Genomic DNA, 18,456 nt, shown 5'->3' with positions numbered 1-18,456 from the left:
GTAGTACCGATCCTGGGAACATAATAAGTGGTCTTACTCGTGACTCACAAGGTGAGAATTCAAAAGAAAAGTGTCTTATATCAGTGATTTATTATCTAAAACATTCCTTCAGTTCAGCGGCCGCTTCGTGAACATTTCTTTCTCCAATAATGAAAATTTGCTTCATGTGTAAACAAGCCCCACATTACCTGTGTGGGGTGTACTAAGAAGGATGCATTTTGCTTGCTGCATAGTTGCAGCTGTATTATTGTTTTGGGTTAGCTCTATGTCCGATGCTGTTGTGTTGTGCACAGCTGAGGCTTATAGATCTCCATTGCCTGACTGCTTTGGCCCATTAAGAGGTCCTCAGTGTCGTTGTTGTTTGTAAAGCCAGCTGGGTTTAAGGCCTTAATCAATTACATAAGGTCAGGTTAAAGTCGTTCAGTGTAACTCCTCCATGCTCCTGTCAACATAAACAAAACATAGTTAGGATGTTGAATCTCTGTTTTTATAAGCACCAGCAGCACAGCTTTAGATTTCAAGGTTTTCAAAACGCCTGAAGCCCCTCTGCATGCTTCAGTGTTTCTTTTTCTTTGTCACATTCTGTAGCATAAACTGTGTTTAGTGGGATTTTGATTGACATATTAACACTTGGACTTTATGCTAATTTTCTATTTCAAAATGCGTTTTGTTAGATGTAAATATGAGTGCAGATGGTGATAAGTAAACGAGTGAGGGAGGGGGATTGCTCAGTCGTTTTGGCATCGACCAACTGAGGTAGATGGGGACGTGTTGTAAAAGCAACTAATAAACATAAAAAGCATAAAAGGGCTCCATATAGTTTGTCTGGCAAAATCCAAGTCTCCAGAAGCTCTGAGAGCCCAAAGTAATTTAAAAATAAGTTATTTTTACACCCTTGATGCACAGCCGTCTGATTTAATGAACTTACATATCACAAGTAATTTTCAGGTAATAAATATACTTAAGTATCGAAATTACAAGTAAAATTAATATGCTAAGGGAGCTGTTAGCCCCGGGCTAAGAAAGCGTTCACACTGGCACAAAGTGGGCTAACCCTGACTTTAGCCTCGGTCTTGCTGGAGGTGCCAGTGTAAAATGGGGTTAGAGATAAAACGAGTAGTAAGAAAACAATCTAGAGTGTTCAGCTTAGCCTCAAAGCAGTTGTGCGCTCAACCCAGGCCTTGTAGGACTGCAGTGTGAATCATGTAGCCCTCGGCTAGGTTAACTCTTGGTTAACAAAAGTTATCTAAGGATAGCCCTGGGCTAAGAATATGCAGTGTGAGAAGCCCTCTTGTCTTTCAGTATCAAGAACGGAGTTTCGTTGGGGTTTTGGACTGTTGTTGGGACAAAACGAGATCTTTAATGACATCATCTTGGACACAGCCATAGCCATAATGTCCATAATGTCATAATGTTTTTCCCCTTAATAAAGACCAGAGCAAGAAACAGCTTTCTAAAAAAATCCCATTTTGCTGTTTGCACTGTGATGGTGTTATAATGTGTAATATAGTACTGTAGTGACTCTTTAAATTACTTATTATTGTTGTTGTTTTATTATTATTATTATTATTATTATTATTATTATTATTATTATTATTACTTCCTGTATATCTCCGGTTTCTTCCTCCTCACATGAGTGCACTTCAGAGAGATTCCAGCGCGAGCTCTCTGACGTAACACCCCCGTGTACCCGTCCCATGGATGTAAGGAGAAACCGCCCCGTCTGCTTCCTGGTTCTCGTTCCCGTAACTACGGTGACTGTACGGCAGCGTCACCGGTTGGCGGAGCCGCTATGACATCAGCGGGATGTCGGGAATTCCTCTCCGTGTGACGGCGCACCGGAGCCGCGGACTCCGCTGGGAGGAAACGGCACGTACTGTTTACACGTGAGCCGTCAACTTCACCGTGTTTTCCTGCCCATGTTCTCATCTGAGCCCCGGTCCGCCGCCGGAGAGGATGTGTCCGTGTGTCTGTGGGAGAGACAGGTTTAGTGACAGAAGTTAGAGAGAGAGACAACATGGTGAACTGCATCTTCATCTGCACTTCCTGCTTATAAACACAAGATCAGAGATCTGTGCTGCTGCTAAGGTGACCCGAGCAAGGCCGGCTGAATGTAAGTGTACTGTAACTGACAACTCTATTACACTTACACAGCAGCTGATGATGGTAGTGGTACTAGTATTTAGTACTTATAGTGTCTTGATCATAAGACAAATTGAAAGTTAGATTGATTAAGTAGGCAATTGGGCAGAATTAAATGTTGGCAAAAAGTTTTATTTGTCACATTAAAGTGACAACCGTGTTTCCCCATAACTTGTAAAATGATCATAAAGACATAAAAAAGTAGTAAAGTTCTTATTTTCAAAGATATAACAGAAATGTAGCACTGCTGTTCTTTCAACATTAGAGCTACTTTGTATTACTCATCTCAGGAACTTATACACACTGTACATATATAACACACCCTATAGATATGTTGACACTATGTAGCTATCTGGTGCAGTTCCTGTTTGTATCCAATGCAGTCCAATCCTGTGCACTCCACTGTCTCTGTGCAATTATGTTTTTATACTTACTACACACCATGTGTGTATTACTATGGGTGCAGTTATCATGTGCAACTGTCCTTCTTGGTTATATCTGTATGTGAAGGAAGAATAGAGTGGACATAGTCTTTATTATTAAGATTTTTTCTTACTTTACTTTTCTATTATTCTATTTTAACTTGTATTCTGGCAAATGTGTATCTATCACATACTGTAATCACTGTTTTCCCTCTGCGTCTTTAGCTGCTGTCGCAAGTGAAATTTCCTCGGTGAGGGATCAATAGTCTTTTTTCTTTTTGGAAACGCTGATCTGTAACAAAGTTTAGGGCTGCACAATTCAAACAGAAACAAAACAGCATTATACTGAGATACTGTAGTGCTCAAATGTTGTTCTCTGATGCAAGAAAAAACCCCAGCAAATACATTTTTAGGTGAAAATGAAAATTGGGATGCAGAAATGATCGTTCCCACTAATCGGGAATCATGTCGCAATATCTGTCAAAGTAGTCACAAAATGGATTTGTTTATTGGATCATGCCGTCCTTACACTCTGTATTTCTGACATTTACTGAACTCTACCCACGCTCACATGGTTATTTGTTCTTATCAACATTTTCTGCCCTCATATCTAGTTTTGTTGACTTTCTCTTTTTGTCCTGTAGCAGCTGGTAGATAAGGTCCACAACAGTTAGACGTGTCTGGCTGTTTGTTTACTGACATCTTGTTGAACCAGTCCAGCAGATTTTGTTACAACCCCAAGGTGCCTGTTTCAATCTAAAGCTGTTATTAAGGTGACCTGAGCAAGGCTGACTTCACAGGGTATCAATTTTTAATCTGATTTATTTTATTTTGGCAGTTCTTGGAATGCAGGGATAAAAGCTCCTTGCTCGTACAGAAAGCTTTGAAAAGTTCACAGCCATATGACAAACTTCACATGATATAGGCACTGAGGGCTGCAGAGGGAACAAAACCTCTTTTCATGCTTTTTCTCAGCCTCAGCGTTAAGTTCCCATCATACTGGACTGTGTGTTGCTGTGTGATTCACAGCTGAACTTACTGTATCAGGTTCTGACTCTGTTTGTGCCCCCACTGCGCCGTCTGTATTGAATCTCATTATCGACCACGTTCACCGGACAGTCAATCTGCACCCCACACTGAGTCAAACTGACCTTGTCACGAGGCTTTGCCATAGAAGGGATCAGTGACAGTGTACGGACACACTGGCAGCTCAGATGTCTGCTCCCGAGCTCCTGGGGCCTGCTGGCAGGTCGTCTTTAAATAGATAAGCACTTTAGTTGTATGCTAGAGAGGGGCCATGACCTTTGGGCAAGGTGATTCCTTAAGTCTATCTGCGTCTCAGAGGGTGATTCAGCAAAACACAGCTCTTCTCTAATAGTTCTCCGAGTTAAAGGAGGACGGTACAGGCAGGTTGCTGTGTTTTATTCTTCCTCTTTCCCTCTGAGAATTTTGCTAAAATGTCAGCTCGGAAGTGTTTTTCTTGAGAAAAAAAATGTTGAAAAAATAAGCTGCAGTCTGCTGTATATCACACTATTCCTGCAGAGAGTTGTGGGAGATGTTTAAAGTTTTCAGGCGTGCTTAAACAATTAATCGATTTGATAATTGACTGAGAACAACAATGCAGCGATTCTGACGCTATAATAATCATTTAAAAACATTTTTCAAGTAGGCCAATTATTACATAATCATCTGATTGTGATTCACTGAGCTGAATGCAATCATTTTGCACGATCGTTAGATGACAACCAAGAACAGAAAACGAACATAAATACCATACTTCCATCACATTTTTTTTTTTTTTATGTTTGACTGGCGTTTTTACATATTCAGTCACACAGTCTTGTTGTACCTTCTTATTCTGCAAAGGTTAATTGCCACCTGGTTGGAGAATTAGTGCACCCAACTGTTTATCTTGACGTGTTCGACTTCTAATATTCACATAATTGTAGTAGTGGATGAAATCGCACGTTAATTTGCTTTTTCTGTGGCTGAATTTCTGTAAATTCGGGTAAAATGTGAAATGTTAGAGCGCCGCAACGAAGAGAACTCCAGCAGCGGCGTTGAGTTACATAAACGGGCCGCCTGAGCACAAGGTTCTGACGCTCATATGACTATATTTCTTTCTTTCCGAAGCAACACTGCTGTCACAATTGCAATCATTTATATGACAGATAATTGTAATCTATTCTCAAGTAAAACAGGCAGGAAAACACTGGTCCCAGCTCCTCAAATGTGAATGAATATCTTTGGGTTTTGTACTGTTCAATGGACAAAACATTCATTTCACCTTGACTTCAACTGTTTTCTGAAAAATTACATACCAAATGAATAATTGATTAATCAGGGGAATAATCATCAGATTAATCAATAGGCTTATTTAAAATAATTATCAGTTGCAGCCCTAGTTTTTGGTGATTATGTCGGATCAGATCTCTGATGTAATAGAGTGTAATCAGCTCTTTCGGGATTAATAACAAGCCTGTTTTTCATTTTTTTTCCAAAAGTTAGATTTAGAGAGTTACAGTACCAGGTACAAATGCGTAAAGAGTTGTTCTCAAGTTGTGTTTTTGCATGCTGTTTTCACACACCTGAAGTGTATTTTCTGATAAATGTGGTTTTGCTCTTCTCTCCCCAGAGGGTCTGCCATGCTTTCTGATGCCCTGGAAGCAGCTGGGCGGGCGGAGGGCCTGCCTCTGTCCTCTCCACAACCGCTGCCAGAGCTGGAGGAAGAGGAAACAGAGGCATCAGTGGAGAGGGGGCCCAAGAGACGAGGCCGCTACCGGCAAAGCCTGCAGCTTTTAAAGCCCTTCAGGATAACTCACAAGTAAACAAAATTGTATTTAATTTCTCATGGTGACTATCTGACTGTGAGCCAGATAAAGGGGGACATAAGGACATGCTGTTTAAGGCAGGCACACTGACGGACAGATAACAATTTAAAGACGCACATGGACATAAAAATTCTCATTCGACGTGTTTGCTGCCTTAGACTGTTAGGCAGTAGCAGGAGGCCATGATAAGGGGAGGGAACTTATCCCCCAGCGACAGACAGCACTGTGTTTGAACATATGCCGACTGATAAACTACCCCTGAACTTTTTTTTTTTCGCTGCTCTCTCAGATTTCTGTGAAGAGCGTGCAAATTACTGTTCAAACACTGCGGGCATGATTCACCTTTCGTCGACTCTGGCGAGCAAAGGCGCCGCTTCTATGAGGGCCTGCCTCCCTCAACATTGCACCTCTGTGTACGCCTGCACTTTTAGACATCTCACCCATTTTTCGCATCTTATTCTCTATTCCAGACACCAGCACCCAGTCGATAACGCTGGCTTCTTCTCATTTATGACTCTGCACTGGCTCTCCCCACTGGCGCTGAAGGCCTACAAGGCGTCCAGCTTGTCTATAGATGACGTGTGGGGACTGTCTTGCCATGAAGCCTCTGAAATCAACTGCCAAAGGTGAGGTAACTGTGGCTTCGGCTGATGAAAGTGACCTGCGGTGTTCAGAAAACTCTATTAGATGCTGAAACACAGTTTTCCTAGAAAACTGCAGCTGGGGTGAGACGTGACATGAAAAGGCTATGTCCAAAGGTGAGGTTATACCACATAGGAGTAATTTGTGAGTTGCGAGTTGTCAAATTCACTGTCGCCTCATCCCCTTTAAAGGATAAGTACACCCTCAAGTGTGTGATGCGGAGGGTCAGGGGACGCAGGTGACACTGACTGACCACTGCTCAATGTAGCATGGACAATGACGTAGAGCTGGTTCTCAGAGCTAACCAGCCGTGAGAAGCTACTGTCAGACTCTCCGCTGGCAGGACATGGAGTGTGGTGGAGCTTTGACAGTCACAAGAAGCACATTTAGGCCCTTTGAGAGATTCACTGTACAGGTACTTGTAGAAATCGATTTCTTATGGGCCAAACTAGCCACTAGGCATAAATTATGCAAATGTGTGACATGGTGAGGTAGTGTGATGTCAAGAAGTCACAGAACTAAGGGCAGGACTAGTGACGAGGCATTTCGGGAGCAGTGTTTTCTGTGGGAGAGAGGAGCTTCTCTCGGTGACCTTTTTATCTTCCAAGATCTTTTACATGCATAAGAATCTATATAAAAAACTGAAGGAAAGAAAAAAAACGATCCCCTTTAAGCACAGTTGTGAAGTCCATGTGTTGTATTTATTGCTTCTACAATAGATACATCCCTAACAGAGTGCCACAGAAATGAGTCCTAAAAGTCAGAAATAAGTTAGCATTTTTGCACCTCTGATTCCCTCATCTTCTTCAGTTAGATGCCAGAAATGAGGTCTATGGTTAACACAAACTTAAGAGATTTTGAAATCAAAGTCAAAATGGTGCTACAATCCTGTAATAGTCATGTTGCGTCATGTTCGACAGTCATTATGATGCAAAGAATGATCCATAAGGTGGAAAAAGTCATGTTTTTTCTCTCAAGGACCCAGTGGAGCTTCACTCAGGTGAACTGATCTCTATCACACTGGGGTTGTTTTTCTTTTTTGAACAAATATTGAGAAACTTCTTCTTTGCTTTCGCTGCGCTACATGTGAGCAAGATGCATGTGGGGATAAACTTCATCAAACAAGCTGCAGACAGTGAGCGGGAATAAGGGCCACAGTTTCATTCTCAGTATAGAAACAATCACACTGTTTGTTCACAATAACTTCCAAGTAGAAACCCCCTGCATCACGCTCTAGCTTACATACAATTTAATTAGCTCTTTTCATCATGTTGATTCAAAGAGTACACATCTCAGTCTGCTAAAATCCATGCTTGATGTTTTTATATCTAACTGTAGAGTAAGAAATGTACTCAGGGTATAAACATAAAAGTATCCCTCTCTCTTTCTGTGCAAAGCTAACAGAGCCCTTACGTCATATTAATATGATTTAAAGACTATTAAACTTAAAGGTAGAATCTGTAGGATTTTTTCATAAATGCACCAGAAAGATAGTCGATAGTTGAGTCTCATTCCCAGCATGTCAAATACCGAAAGTTGGAGTTGGTAACATGTCCTGAGCACAGCAAAAGAAATGAGTAAATAAGAAAATCCAGGCAGGCTGTTGGGTAGATATCAAAGATGCTACACAGAGCAACACAGTTCACAAAATAAGCACATCAGAAACATCAGATAGGTCAGAACATCATGTTTTACTGTATATCTTGAAATGTTGCAGTTGAAGCCACAGTGGTTCGGTCTTTAAGTATATAATTCCCTGCCATGTAAACAACTGTGATGTTTGTGCTCTCTGAGGTCAGTCTGTGCAGTGAGACTTCATTCATGAACATCCAGTCTTCTTTTACCTTCACAGGAACACTGTGCCTGGACGTGAGGCTGCTAAGAATAGCAGGGATTAGAGATTACAGTGAGAGTTAGTGCCTGACTTGGATGGTTATGTCATTAACTCCTCTACCTGCGATGCACCGTGTCTCGCTGTCACTTTCATTAGCTGTCATTGACTTGACTCAGCGTGGGGCAGACCATGAGCTTATAGTCACTGTTTACCTGCCAGACAACAGCTTGTACTGATGCACCGCTTCTATGAATGGACAGTTAAGAATTACATAGAGGTCATTGAAGTGCGGTTGTTTTTTACGACTTGCCGAAGGGGAAGTTGATGCATTTTCTCTCTCACTCACGTGCTGTCGAGCCATGGCGCCATGACTTGGCAACAAGGATGAGGGAGACTATTTGAGGAAGTTCTCTCTTGTATCTGGTGACAGCTGCGTGGGTTGTAAATGACCTGGTCCGTTTAAAGGCTTTGGCTCAGGGCCAGGACGTTAAGTGCTGTAAAGAGCGCAAAGAGGGGAGGCTATCAGACTGGCACGGGTGGGTGATGCTGTGCATGAGCACTGCAGAGTCGCGGGAGACGGCGGCCTTTATTTTGTGTTTACATAGCAGGAACAGTTACGCAACCCCGATGCAAAGCAGAGATGATGGCGGGAGGAGGAGGAGGAGGGGGATGGGATGGGAAAAGCACCCTGGGAGAGTTGACACTTGTTGGTGCTCAGTGAGGTGCGAACCTTGAATGCGATGTCCTGGCCAACACTCTCACGAAACATCAGCTTCGCTTGCCATCTGGCAAATTGAGACGATTGCTGTTAGGAACATTTCAGCCGTGTTTAAAAGCAAATCACTCCTCCTTTGGATCCCACACTGTTGCCCTTGTGTTCCCATTTCCATTTGTGTGTGTGTGTGTGTGACCGATTGCACACTTGCAGATCTGTGATCGTTGATAACGATAATGAAAACTACTAATACACGTGATTTTGGATTTATAGTGTGTTAGTATTTACCATCATGAAATATTCTCTCTTTGGTGATCTTTCAGTACATTTTTCACTGTTCTTTGCTTGATCTAGTGACACATGATGTATTACTCACAGAGAAATCTCATTTCCATTTCTCAAGCTGTGCTCTGTGCACTTATTGGGCTGCAATTCATTGTAATTCCTTCGATTTGAACACCATTTGATTTCAAGTAGTAATTATCAGTCTGTGTGAGAGTGTAGTTGGTTTAATGTTCTGTCTATCTCTGATACGTTTTTAATAAAGTCATTAGGGCGTAAATTACTTTCTGCAGCTGCTCTGCTGCTGCTTTATAGAGTCATTAGCAGTGATGCATTGGCCAACAAGATATTTCTACCCCGTTCGAGGGGCATTTTACTGCAATGAAAGTACATTAGCACGTCTTTAACATGTTTGGCCGTACCTTTCTCAGTCCAATTACGTGATGCATCATTCATGATCGTATATTGGAGGTCACCTTTACGTTATTATCAGCCGTGCTGCCTTCACTTTTCTTTTGGGATTTTCAACTGATTGGCCGTTTATATTGTGCTTTCAGCCAGTCTGATAAATTTGAATTGCAACTCTACTGTTTTTAATCAACTCAATTTAAGGATAAATAACAATGCATAAAGTTTTTTTTTTAACTTATGAAAATGCCAACTTTTACATGAGGTTAATCATCTCTGCTAAGTAGGTTATGTTAACACCAGGGTCTGTTTGTTTGTTTGGTGATTGCTTGGTTTGTCAGCATTATCACATAAAAACTACCAGAACAATTTCCACAATACTTGGATGAAAGATGGGTCTCGACCCAGAATATAATTTTTTCTCAGTTTTTTTGCGAGAAAGGCCATTTTTTGACATTTTTGTCAGTTTCACAGGGAATAATGCATGGATGTTGATTAAAAGGCCAGGCGTATTTATGTGGCTCGTTTTTATGAGTGAGTTCGAAAGGGGACTGTTCTGCTCTACTGTGTGCCATTTTGGTTGGTATTACTGGACTGAACTAGTTTTGACTAATTGTTGATTCGGTAAATTAAGTTCACTGAGAATATAATAAAGTTTGGTTGAGATTTGAGTTCATACAGCTCGTCATCATTTTGCCCCTGATTTCTGGTTCCAGGCTCGAATCTTTGTGGCACGATGAGCTGAAAAGACGAGGGCGAGAGGGCGCGTCCTTGTCAAGAGTCTTCTGGAGGTTCTGCCAGACCCGCACGCTGGTGGCCATCTTCTCCCTCCTCGTCACAATGGTGGCATGCTTCGTTGGGCCCGTGAGTACCATCCAAATCCTCCTCCCCCTTGTATATTCTGCTGATTCGGCTAATATGCCTTTCAGAATGGTCGCTGGCTTGGAGTCCAAAGTCTGGGTGAAAATCGCTTTATCCCATTTCACGCTGTTCTGGAAATTGAAATGAAACCATACTGGGAGATTACAAAGCCTTAGATAGTGATAGTTGTACCCAGTTACGCTTTGGACCACGAATATGCTTTTATTGTGTCCGCCACTCTTTTGGCTTCAGATTTCTCTCCAAAAACATTCCTTATCAGAAATTTTAAATAATCACCTTAAACTAAAAGGCAATTAGACTTGGAGATATCGCTGAGCAGGTCCCATTGTTCCTCGTGTGCCAAGCTGCTTGTTTCACTGTGATGTTATGTGTACACTACGTCCCCGCTACTATCCGAAACTAATAGCATTAAGTGGATTTAGCTCTTACACAATGACGCACGTGTTGCACATTCTGACTGATTTATTTAGTACACTTTAACAAAGTCATGCTGTGTGTATTGTATTTGTAGATTATAATTTCCAATCTTATTTTACATATTTGACGTGTCACATCGTGGTCTTCTAAAGTCATCTCCATAATGCTTTTAAATTGATGGCCTGTCTGTGAAACCAGACCATCTAATCTATTGATTTTAAATATTCTGAATATTTTATCTTCTTCTGTGCATCCTCCTGCTTATCGTTATCTATCAATCTGTTTTTTATTTCCCCGCTACAAGAGCCCCCTGAGACTTTGTGATTTTTGGCTATATAAATAAAATTGACTTGACTGTGGCATTTCCTAAACCGTACCCTCTCTTTCATCCCATTTTTTTTACTCCTCCTTCTCCTGTCCCACTTTATCTCCTCCATGTTCCTGTTTTTTCTGCTCTTTTCTTTTACGTTTTCTCTTCTGTTTCCTTCACCATCTTCTCCTCTCTGCTCACTTTCTCCCTCTTTGTTCCCAGGCTCTCCTGGTTCGAGCTCTGCTGGAGTATTCCCAGAGCTCAGAGACCTATGTGCCGTACGGCCTGTCTCTGGCAGCCGGGATCTTCCTCATGGAGCTGATGCGCTCCTGGTCTCTGACGCTCATGTGGGCCGTCAACTTCCGCACTGCAGCACGCCTCCGTGGGGCAGCTCTTACTTTTGCCTTCAACAAGATCCTCCGCCTACGCAGCACTAAAGACATCGGCCCAGGCGAAGTAGGTGATAAAACCCCTGAGGAGACTCATCTCCAAATTAACTAAATCATCCCTCGCTGTGGGGCACCACGTACAGAAGATTGAGATGGATTTCATTTCTGCTCTTACACCATTCCTGCTTAGATCTCCACAAATCCCATAGCCTGAGGGATGGGAGGCTGTCTAAGATTAGTCATTACACAGCTTAAGAGGAATCATTGTCCAACAAGTAAACGTGGGAATAGTGACAACTGTATTTGTAAAATTGACTTAGTGGTGCGGTTTCAGTGTGTCTTGTTTGAAAAGGTTTAGTTCATTGTAATTTCTTCATGTCATTTATAATGAAAATCACTGTCTCTGTGTCTAGCTGATCAACATCTGCACCAGTGACGGCCAGCGGCTGTATGAAGCGGTGTCAGTGGGCTGCCTGCTGGCCGGGGGGCCCCTTGTGGGATTGCTGGGTCTGTCCTACTCTGCATACTTCCTGGGCCCCACAGCGCTGATTGGATCAGCTGTTTTCATCCTCTTCTACCCTACCATGGTACGACTTCAGCTGTAAGAGTGAGACAGGAGGATAAGAATCTTGTTCAGATCAAGTTTTGACATTAGTGCAACGCTGCTGTTACAAAGAAGTTGACAAAACACTGGATGCATTTATTACAGGCACACAAACTATAATAGATTGATAACAACAAACACATAAAGACAGACAGCTGTCGGTGTTTTTAATGTGGTGTCAACAACAGAATGCAGTTTTATTGCAGTGATGATCACACTCATTACTCCAATGACAAGCAATTCAATAACAGCAACTTCTAAAAGTTTCACCAAACGTTATGGCCCATTGTTTTATTGTTGACTCATTATTTTCTGAGCTATAACTTTTTAAAATCAGTTTAGTAGACGACATGAGCACTCATCACTGTGAAATCTTTTTGTTAATTCAGGCAGTTGCAGACTACATCCAGCACTTTTTAAAAGCATCATAACTCTTCGGCTATCAATCTCCTGTCAACTTTGGAGCTGTTATTTTCAAATTATACTCAGTCTAAGCTGGAGCCTGACAGCCAGAGACCCTTGTATTGATGTGAGAGGCATTTATCACTCCGGTCCCCCGGACAGCCCTGCAGCACGGCTAATGCGATTGTGTCTGCTTTCATTTCCTCCCCTGCCACTTATTTCTCTTGTCATCACTTCCTTTGTTCCTGTCTCTGCAGATGCTCACATCGAGACTGACGGCGTACTACCGCAAAAAGTGTGTGTCCGTGACTGACCAGCGCGTGAGGCTGATGAACGAGATCTTGGGCTGCATAAAGTTCATCAAGATGTATTGCTGGGAAGATGCCTTTGCACAAAATATTGACAGTGAGTGGCTATACCCAAATGTCTCGGCGACATCATGATACACCGCTCATGTCATGTTTGTTGTCAGTTTTCTTAAGACGCAAACTTTTTTTTTTAATACTTTTTATTCCTCGCTCAGAATACAGGGTCACCTCATTTGAATACCTGTCACTGTGTTGCAAATTAGTGTCTAATTGGTCAGTTTATCGCCTGGAATTAGACTTATCCTCTTAGTGAACTGGCAAGATAACCCTGACCCTAAATCCATTTTCATTAGCTTGCTCCGTTTATGTGGTTCCCCGTGCCCTCCTCTATAATCAAGGCCAGTTTGAATCCCTTGGCTTCAAGGTTAATTTGCAATGTGTTTGGGGCCTTATGACACCTTGAGTGACTGTCAAGGCTGCTCCACTTATCCATGAATTAGCGATGGCCTTTTCTCATGAGGACCTTGCTGTAGGTTGTGGATAAGGATCATTCTCCCCCTTTAATCATGCTCCAAATTAGCCAGGTGGGGCTCATTTTTATTGCTGTCCGTTGATTACCTATTATAATCATAATTAATTGGCATTCAACTTAATAGCCAATGAGTCTGAAGAGTTACAGTGCCATCCCCTTCAATTACTATTGTTGGTGAATTGATGATCACAGTGTTTTTTGCCTGCGGCGTGTGACTCTTGCTTTTGTAATCCACGCAGAAACACACATAATATCCAGAGCGAATCCCATGGAGAATATCATGTACCAGGAGGAGGGAGCTCTTTTATTTCACACTGTGCTGCTGGGGCTGAATTAAAGATGCACAAGCTTTTTGTTCCAGGGTTTGCACCCAATGAACTGGGGGAACAAAGCAGCTAGCATGTGCATTTGGGAGATACAAACATTGAGGAAGGAAGGGAGGCAGGATTTGGGTTTTACACTTGGACAGTTATCAAGGTTCAGCAGGTTTTGAAGCCCCTTTCATGCCTTATATGGATGCGGGGCCCTTGTCCTCCCTCTTGTATCTATTTCTGTGCACTTGCTGTGTGTTGGTTAGGGACTCTTATGGTGTTGTTGATTGAATGTTCACTGGAGAACCCTTTGGGAGTCACTCAACCCATACTTTATTTTCTTTGCCTTTTTATCATCTCTCTCTCTCTCTGTGTCTTGTCTGCTCAACAGAGGTGCGATCAGAAGAGAGGGGGATACTGGAGAGAGCCGGGGTCATCCAGAGTCTCACAGTGGGTGTGGGTCCCATTGTCCTGGTGATAGCAAGCGTGTGCACTTTTACCCTACATATGGCTTTGGGCTATGACCTCACTGCAGCCCAGGTATTTAAACATACTACAAGGTTGGTTGTGAAAGAATTTAAATTTAATACATATGCCTCTATATGACCTACGTAAGCAAACGAGGCCATCGGCGGGAAGATTGCCTGTTTCGATGTAGTTATTATATTATTCCGAGTTGAATAAGTCGTGAATTTAAAACTATCTGTATAGAGGGGTCCTGAGGATGAATTGAGGGGTCTCAAAAGTTTACTTCAACAGTTATTAGCCACAAATAGACACATTACCTCGTCGCTATGCATCCTGCAAATAGAAGAGTTTTGAAAATGTGTAGCAAACCTACCACTTATGTCCACAGAGGTCGTTCTTTGTGGCTGCTTTAAGTATGTTCACTGCATAATTTTATTTTAGATTCATCTGTCTTTACTGGCAACACACTTATATATTCTATTATATTCCTAGGGGTTTGTGGTTTTAAGGTTGATGGATCAAGTGTCTACCAAGTCAGGTGTAGCCAATAACTGTCTCTTTCTCAACACATCCCATCTCAGGCTTTCACCGTGGTCGCCATTTTCAACTCCATGACCTTTGCTCTCAAAATCACACCAACAGCTGTGAGGTCACTGTCGGAGGGTGCTGTCGCCGTCCAAAGATTTCAGGTGAGAGTTGTAAACAAGTCCGTCAACCACCCAACGCAACGAGTTGGCTGGTATGGATGTCAAGCATTCAGTAACTTATTATATATCACATACACTTCATGAAGGTCAACAGTAGACATAAAGTAGACATTGAGACTACAGTATGTCAGTGGGCATGCAGGTTCTGCAAAGCTCGGAGCCAATCAGAAGGTGCACGAGCTGATGCTAAACAGCCACCCACCCACACCACATACTGACATTTTCAACACACTGTATTCCGAACACATGGTAAAAGTCGTATGTTAGTGAGAGATGGTTTCACTGAGCCAGCTAGGGTTAAGTAAGCAAGCGCTGCTGCCAAGGATGCACCAAAAGGCCTGAGGCATCCTGTGTTTCACTCTAACGCAGAATCGACAATGACATACTCAAGGACAGGTCAGACTGTACCTTAAGCACTAGACTGAGTAATATATTGACACAGCTGCCCCAGCGAGCACCAGAAATACTAGTCAGTTAAATATATTATTGTTATTTTATTAATGCACACATTGGAACTTCATATTGACATAATTTGCAATAAAGTGTAATTTCTTCCTTGTCAAATGTTTCTTTTTTTAAAGTAAGCATCTGTTTGTAATGTTTGTACATATGTTAACAATATCAGTTAACTTCTGCATCTAAGATGTTACACAGCCACCCGCAGCTATTACGTAATAATAATAATTTGCAGTGTTCATAATGCACACCGCAAAGTGCAACACATTTCATTTCATTTCATTTGAAATAGTGCAGCCTTTGAGCTTTTTAACTTTCAAGATCGTTCACATGCACAATAATCTATATAACACACTGAAGGGAAGAAAAACATGATAGGGGTTTTAAAACATCGACTTAAACATCAGGGAAATTATTTGTTAGGAACATACCGAGTGTAAACACTCTTTTGCTGTAACATAAGGAGAGACAGAAGCTTTGAGCCTCTTTTTCTATATATATTTTAGTCATGCACAGAAACAAATCTTTACTATATGTGATCAAAGTTAAATGTTGCATAAAGTAACCAACTGTCTGTCTCCACAGAGGCTCTTTATGATGGATGACAGAGAAGTTGTTTTGGTCAAAATGGGGGATCCTGACAACGCGGTAGAATTTCAGGACGCCACACTGGCTTGGGAAAAGGCACGCACGCCGGCTACGAAGCCTAACCCGCCTCCCAAGAAGCAAGGAGGGATGAAACGCGTCTTCCGCAGGGAGAAGCTCAGCCTGTACATTTCCACGGAGGACAGCAAAGAAAACAAGGAAGCTCCCACCGCACAAAGTCTCCTCACGAATATGGAGCTGGAGAGTCCACAAAGCACCATCTCCTCAACTCAAAGTATGCGACCTCCGCTGCACAAGACCCTGCACCGCATTGACCTGCGCATTAAGAGGGTAAAAACACATACGCAGAAATCTGTCCAACTTAGGTAGATGGAGAAACCTGTTCCTGCTTCATTATTAATTCCTACAATGCCACTGTTTTTTTTTCCCATCTGCAGGGTTCATTGGTTGGAATCTGTGGAGGTGTCGGTAGCGGAAAAAGCTCTCTTCTGTCTGCTTTACTGGGACAGGTGAGATTCAACTGGTTGTTCAACTAGAGTTTCACAGACAGTACAGACATGAATAACAGCAACAAGGATAGCTTGAGACTTTTTATTCAAACACTATGCCATGACAGGAAAAAAGGAATGTTTCAGTTGTTTTCTCATCTTTCATCCCTCTCCTCACACAGATGACCCTGTTAGAGGGAAATGTAGCTGCAAGTGGTGGATTTGCATATGTGTCACAGCAAGCCTGGATCCTCAATGACTCACTTAAGGAGAACATCCTGTTTGGGAATCAGTACGACCATGACAAGTAAGATCAACTACTGTATAATGATGGCAAACAAAAGCAATCAAATTGACCCCTAATTAACATCTTTTCTCATCATATCCTCACCAGATATAATGTTGTCCTAGAAGCCTGCTGTCTTCTCCAAGATATTGCAGAGCTCCCGTATGGAGACATGACTGAGGTACTGTAGAAATCTGCAGTAAATCTTTCTTTACGCATGGTGCAGTTTTAGTATATATATCTCTAACTCTCCACAACTAGAAGAGAGTTTTACAGAGTTTTTTTTTTTTTTAACGTATTAGATTGGAGAGAGAGGTGCCAACCTGAGTGGAGGGCAGCGCCAGAGAGTGAGCCTGGCACGTGCCCTCTACAGTGAACGGCCCATACTTCTCCTGGATGACCCTCTCAGCGCTGTTGACGCTTGTGTGGGTTCCCACGTCTTCCGTAAAGCTATCAGGGGTATTGGCAAAGGAAAGACGGTACTCTTTGTCACCCACCAGCTGCAGGTGAGGAGCTGTCTGACAACTGATGTATATTTCAGTAGTTTCAGCATTGTGAAAATATTCCATGCATTTTTGTCCCTCTCCACTGTTTATGTTTCTTTAATGACCTGAAAGGAGAAAGGTCTCGTATTATGCTCATATTTTAAGGTTTATACCTACGAGGTGTCTACAAGAAAAATGTTTACATGCTGCAATGTTCAAAAAACCCATTATTTCTCTTCTTTTTTCAATGTGTTATACAGAGGAGAGTTGAGAACATTTCAACAAATACAAAGAAATAGTATTGAAGTTACAAAAGAACATTAGAAGTCTGCAACAGATAAACAGTTTGCAGTTTAACCATTAATCTTTACTTTCCCAATATCCTTCTTTTACACAATATATATCCTATAAGATTTTCCAATAAGTATTGACATTTTGAAAAAACAGAGGATGTATAGTACTAAAGATGCACATAACTATGTTGGGAGATAATCCAGTAGGATTTCTAAGTTTTAAAACAAAAAGATCATAGAACAAAATAAGCCATTTAGACCATAACTTAGTAAATGTGTTCGATTGTAGGCAAGTGAAAGGGTATTTTTTTCCATTGTGTATACTTAATTCACTTTTACTTTACTTTATATCTGTTAAAAAACACACTATTTATCTCATGCTGTCCATTGCTGCAGCACCTCTATTCATCCTCTATCTGAACACTCCATGTTAGTGTCTGTCTCTTTAAGGCCCAAAGGTCTGCTCTGATTGGTCAGCTATCACAGGCCTGAGGAGGCACATTATACAATATGGGATCTTTAAGTTTAAAGCTCCAAATCTGCAAATTGTCTGCATCATTAAATCCTTGATTTTGACTTTGTTTTTTATTTTAATTTTAATTTTTTTAGTACCTGTCTGAGTGTGACCACGTTATTCTGATGAAGGATGGGCAGATTTCCGAGTGCGGCACCCATGCTCAGCTGCTGGCTAAAGAGCGTGACTATGCCAGCCTATTCAACAGCATGCAACAGGAGGTAAGGGGGTGCCGGAGGCACCAGGCAAGCTCTTTTGAATAAGGCATGTTTGCCCCCGCTGCACAACAGCATTTAACATTACAAGCTGAATAATTCATGAGAATAAAAAGGCAGGCCCTATAGTTGGGAAATGTTAATGCATACATGGCTTTTCATTATTTATGTGTGCATTGATTTACTAGTGAGCTGCTAAAGACCTTGTCAACGATATCTCTATTTAAATGACTTGGAGCGTGTTGTCGTACCTGCTGTGATCTGTAGCGGTGCCTAAACTAACTTTCCGTCCTCCTGCCTCTGTGTCTCCTAGAATCTGGTGAAAGAGAACTTAAAAAACAAACAGCAGAGGGCAGGTGCTGAAAAGGCTGACAGCGCTGTTGATGTTGCCAAGGTCAGACCAAAGGTGGAAAACAAGAAAGGAGGTGAGAGACCCTGCCACTTCTCATGCGCTACATGGAGAAATAAAGCTAAGTGCTTGTTTTCCTTGACAATGGTTCATCTGTA

The 18,456-nt window shown here is 41.9% G+C and overlaps 1 protein-coding gene across 3 annotated transcripts in view; it reads left to right on the top strand.

Annotated features, from left to right (window-relative positions):
- LOC311257200 (ATP-binding cassette sub-family C member 5) overlaps positions 1-18,456 on the top strand; it is a 36,847-nt gene that overhangs the window by 3,946 nt on the left and 14,445 nt on the right. For 2 of the 3 annotated variants that reach the window (XM_084352680.1, XM_084352679.1), the window contains 15 exons: positions 5,200-5,388; positions 5,866-6,021; positions 9,993-10,140; positions 11,108-11,341; positions 11,688-11,861; positions 12,538-12,685; positions 13,823-13,971; positions 14,481-14,588; positions 15,648-15,998; positions 16,106-16,177; positions 16,339-16,463; positions 16,551-16,623; positions 16,745-16,948; positions 17,830-17,955; positions 18,263-18,374. In XM_084352680.1, coding sequence (XP_084208806.1) covers positions 5,210-5,388; positions 5,866-6,021; positions 9,993-10,140; positions 11,108-11,341; positions 11,688-11,861; positions 12,538-12,685; positions 13,823-13,971; positions 14,481-14,588; positions 15,648-15,998; positions 16,106-16,177; positions 16,339-16,463; positions 16,551-16,623; positions 16,745-16,948; positions 17,830-17,955; positions 18,263-18,374 — 2,359 coding nt within the window. In that variant the 5' untranslated portion in view covers positions 5,200-5,209. Of the gene's footprint in view, positions 1-1,647; positions 2,114-5,199; positions 5,389-5,865; positions 6,022-9,992; positions 10,141-11,107; positions 11,342-11,687; positions 11,862-12,537; positions 12,686-13,822; positions 13,972-14,480; positions 14,589-15,647; positions 15,999-16,105; positions 16,178-16,338; positions 16,464-16,550; positions 16,624-16,744; positions 16,949-17,829; positions 17,956-18,262; positions 18,375-18,456 lie in introns of all 3 variants that reach the window. The other variant, XM_084352681.1, reaches the window with a different exon arrangement.

The sequence above is a fragment of the Pagrus pagrus genome (genome assembly GCF_965226575.1).
Source record: "Pagrus pagrus genome assembly, chromosome: 5".
In the NCBI taxonomy this organism is placed as follows: domain Eukaryota; kingdom Metazoa; phylum Chordata; class Actinopteri; order Spariformes; family Sparidae; genus Pagrus; species Pagrus pagrus.
This window is presented reverse-complemented; position numbering and strand designations above follow the sequence as displayed.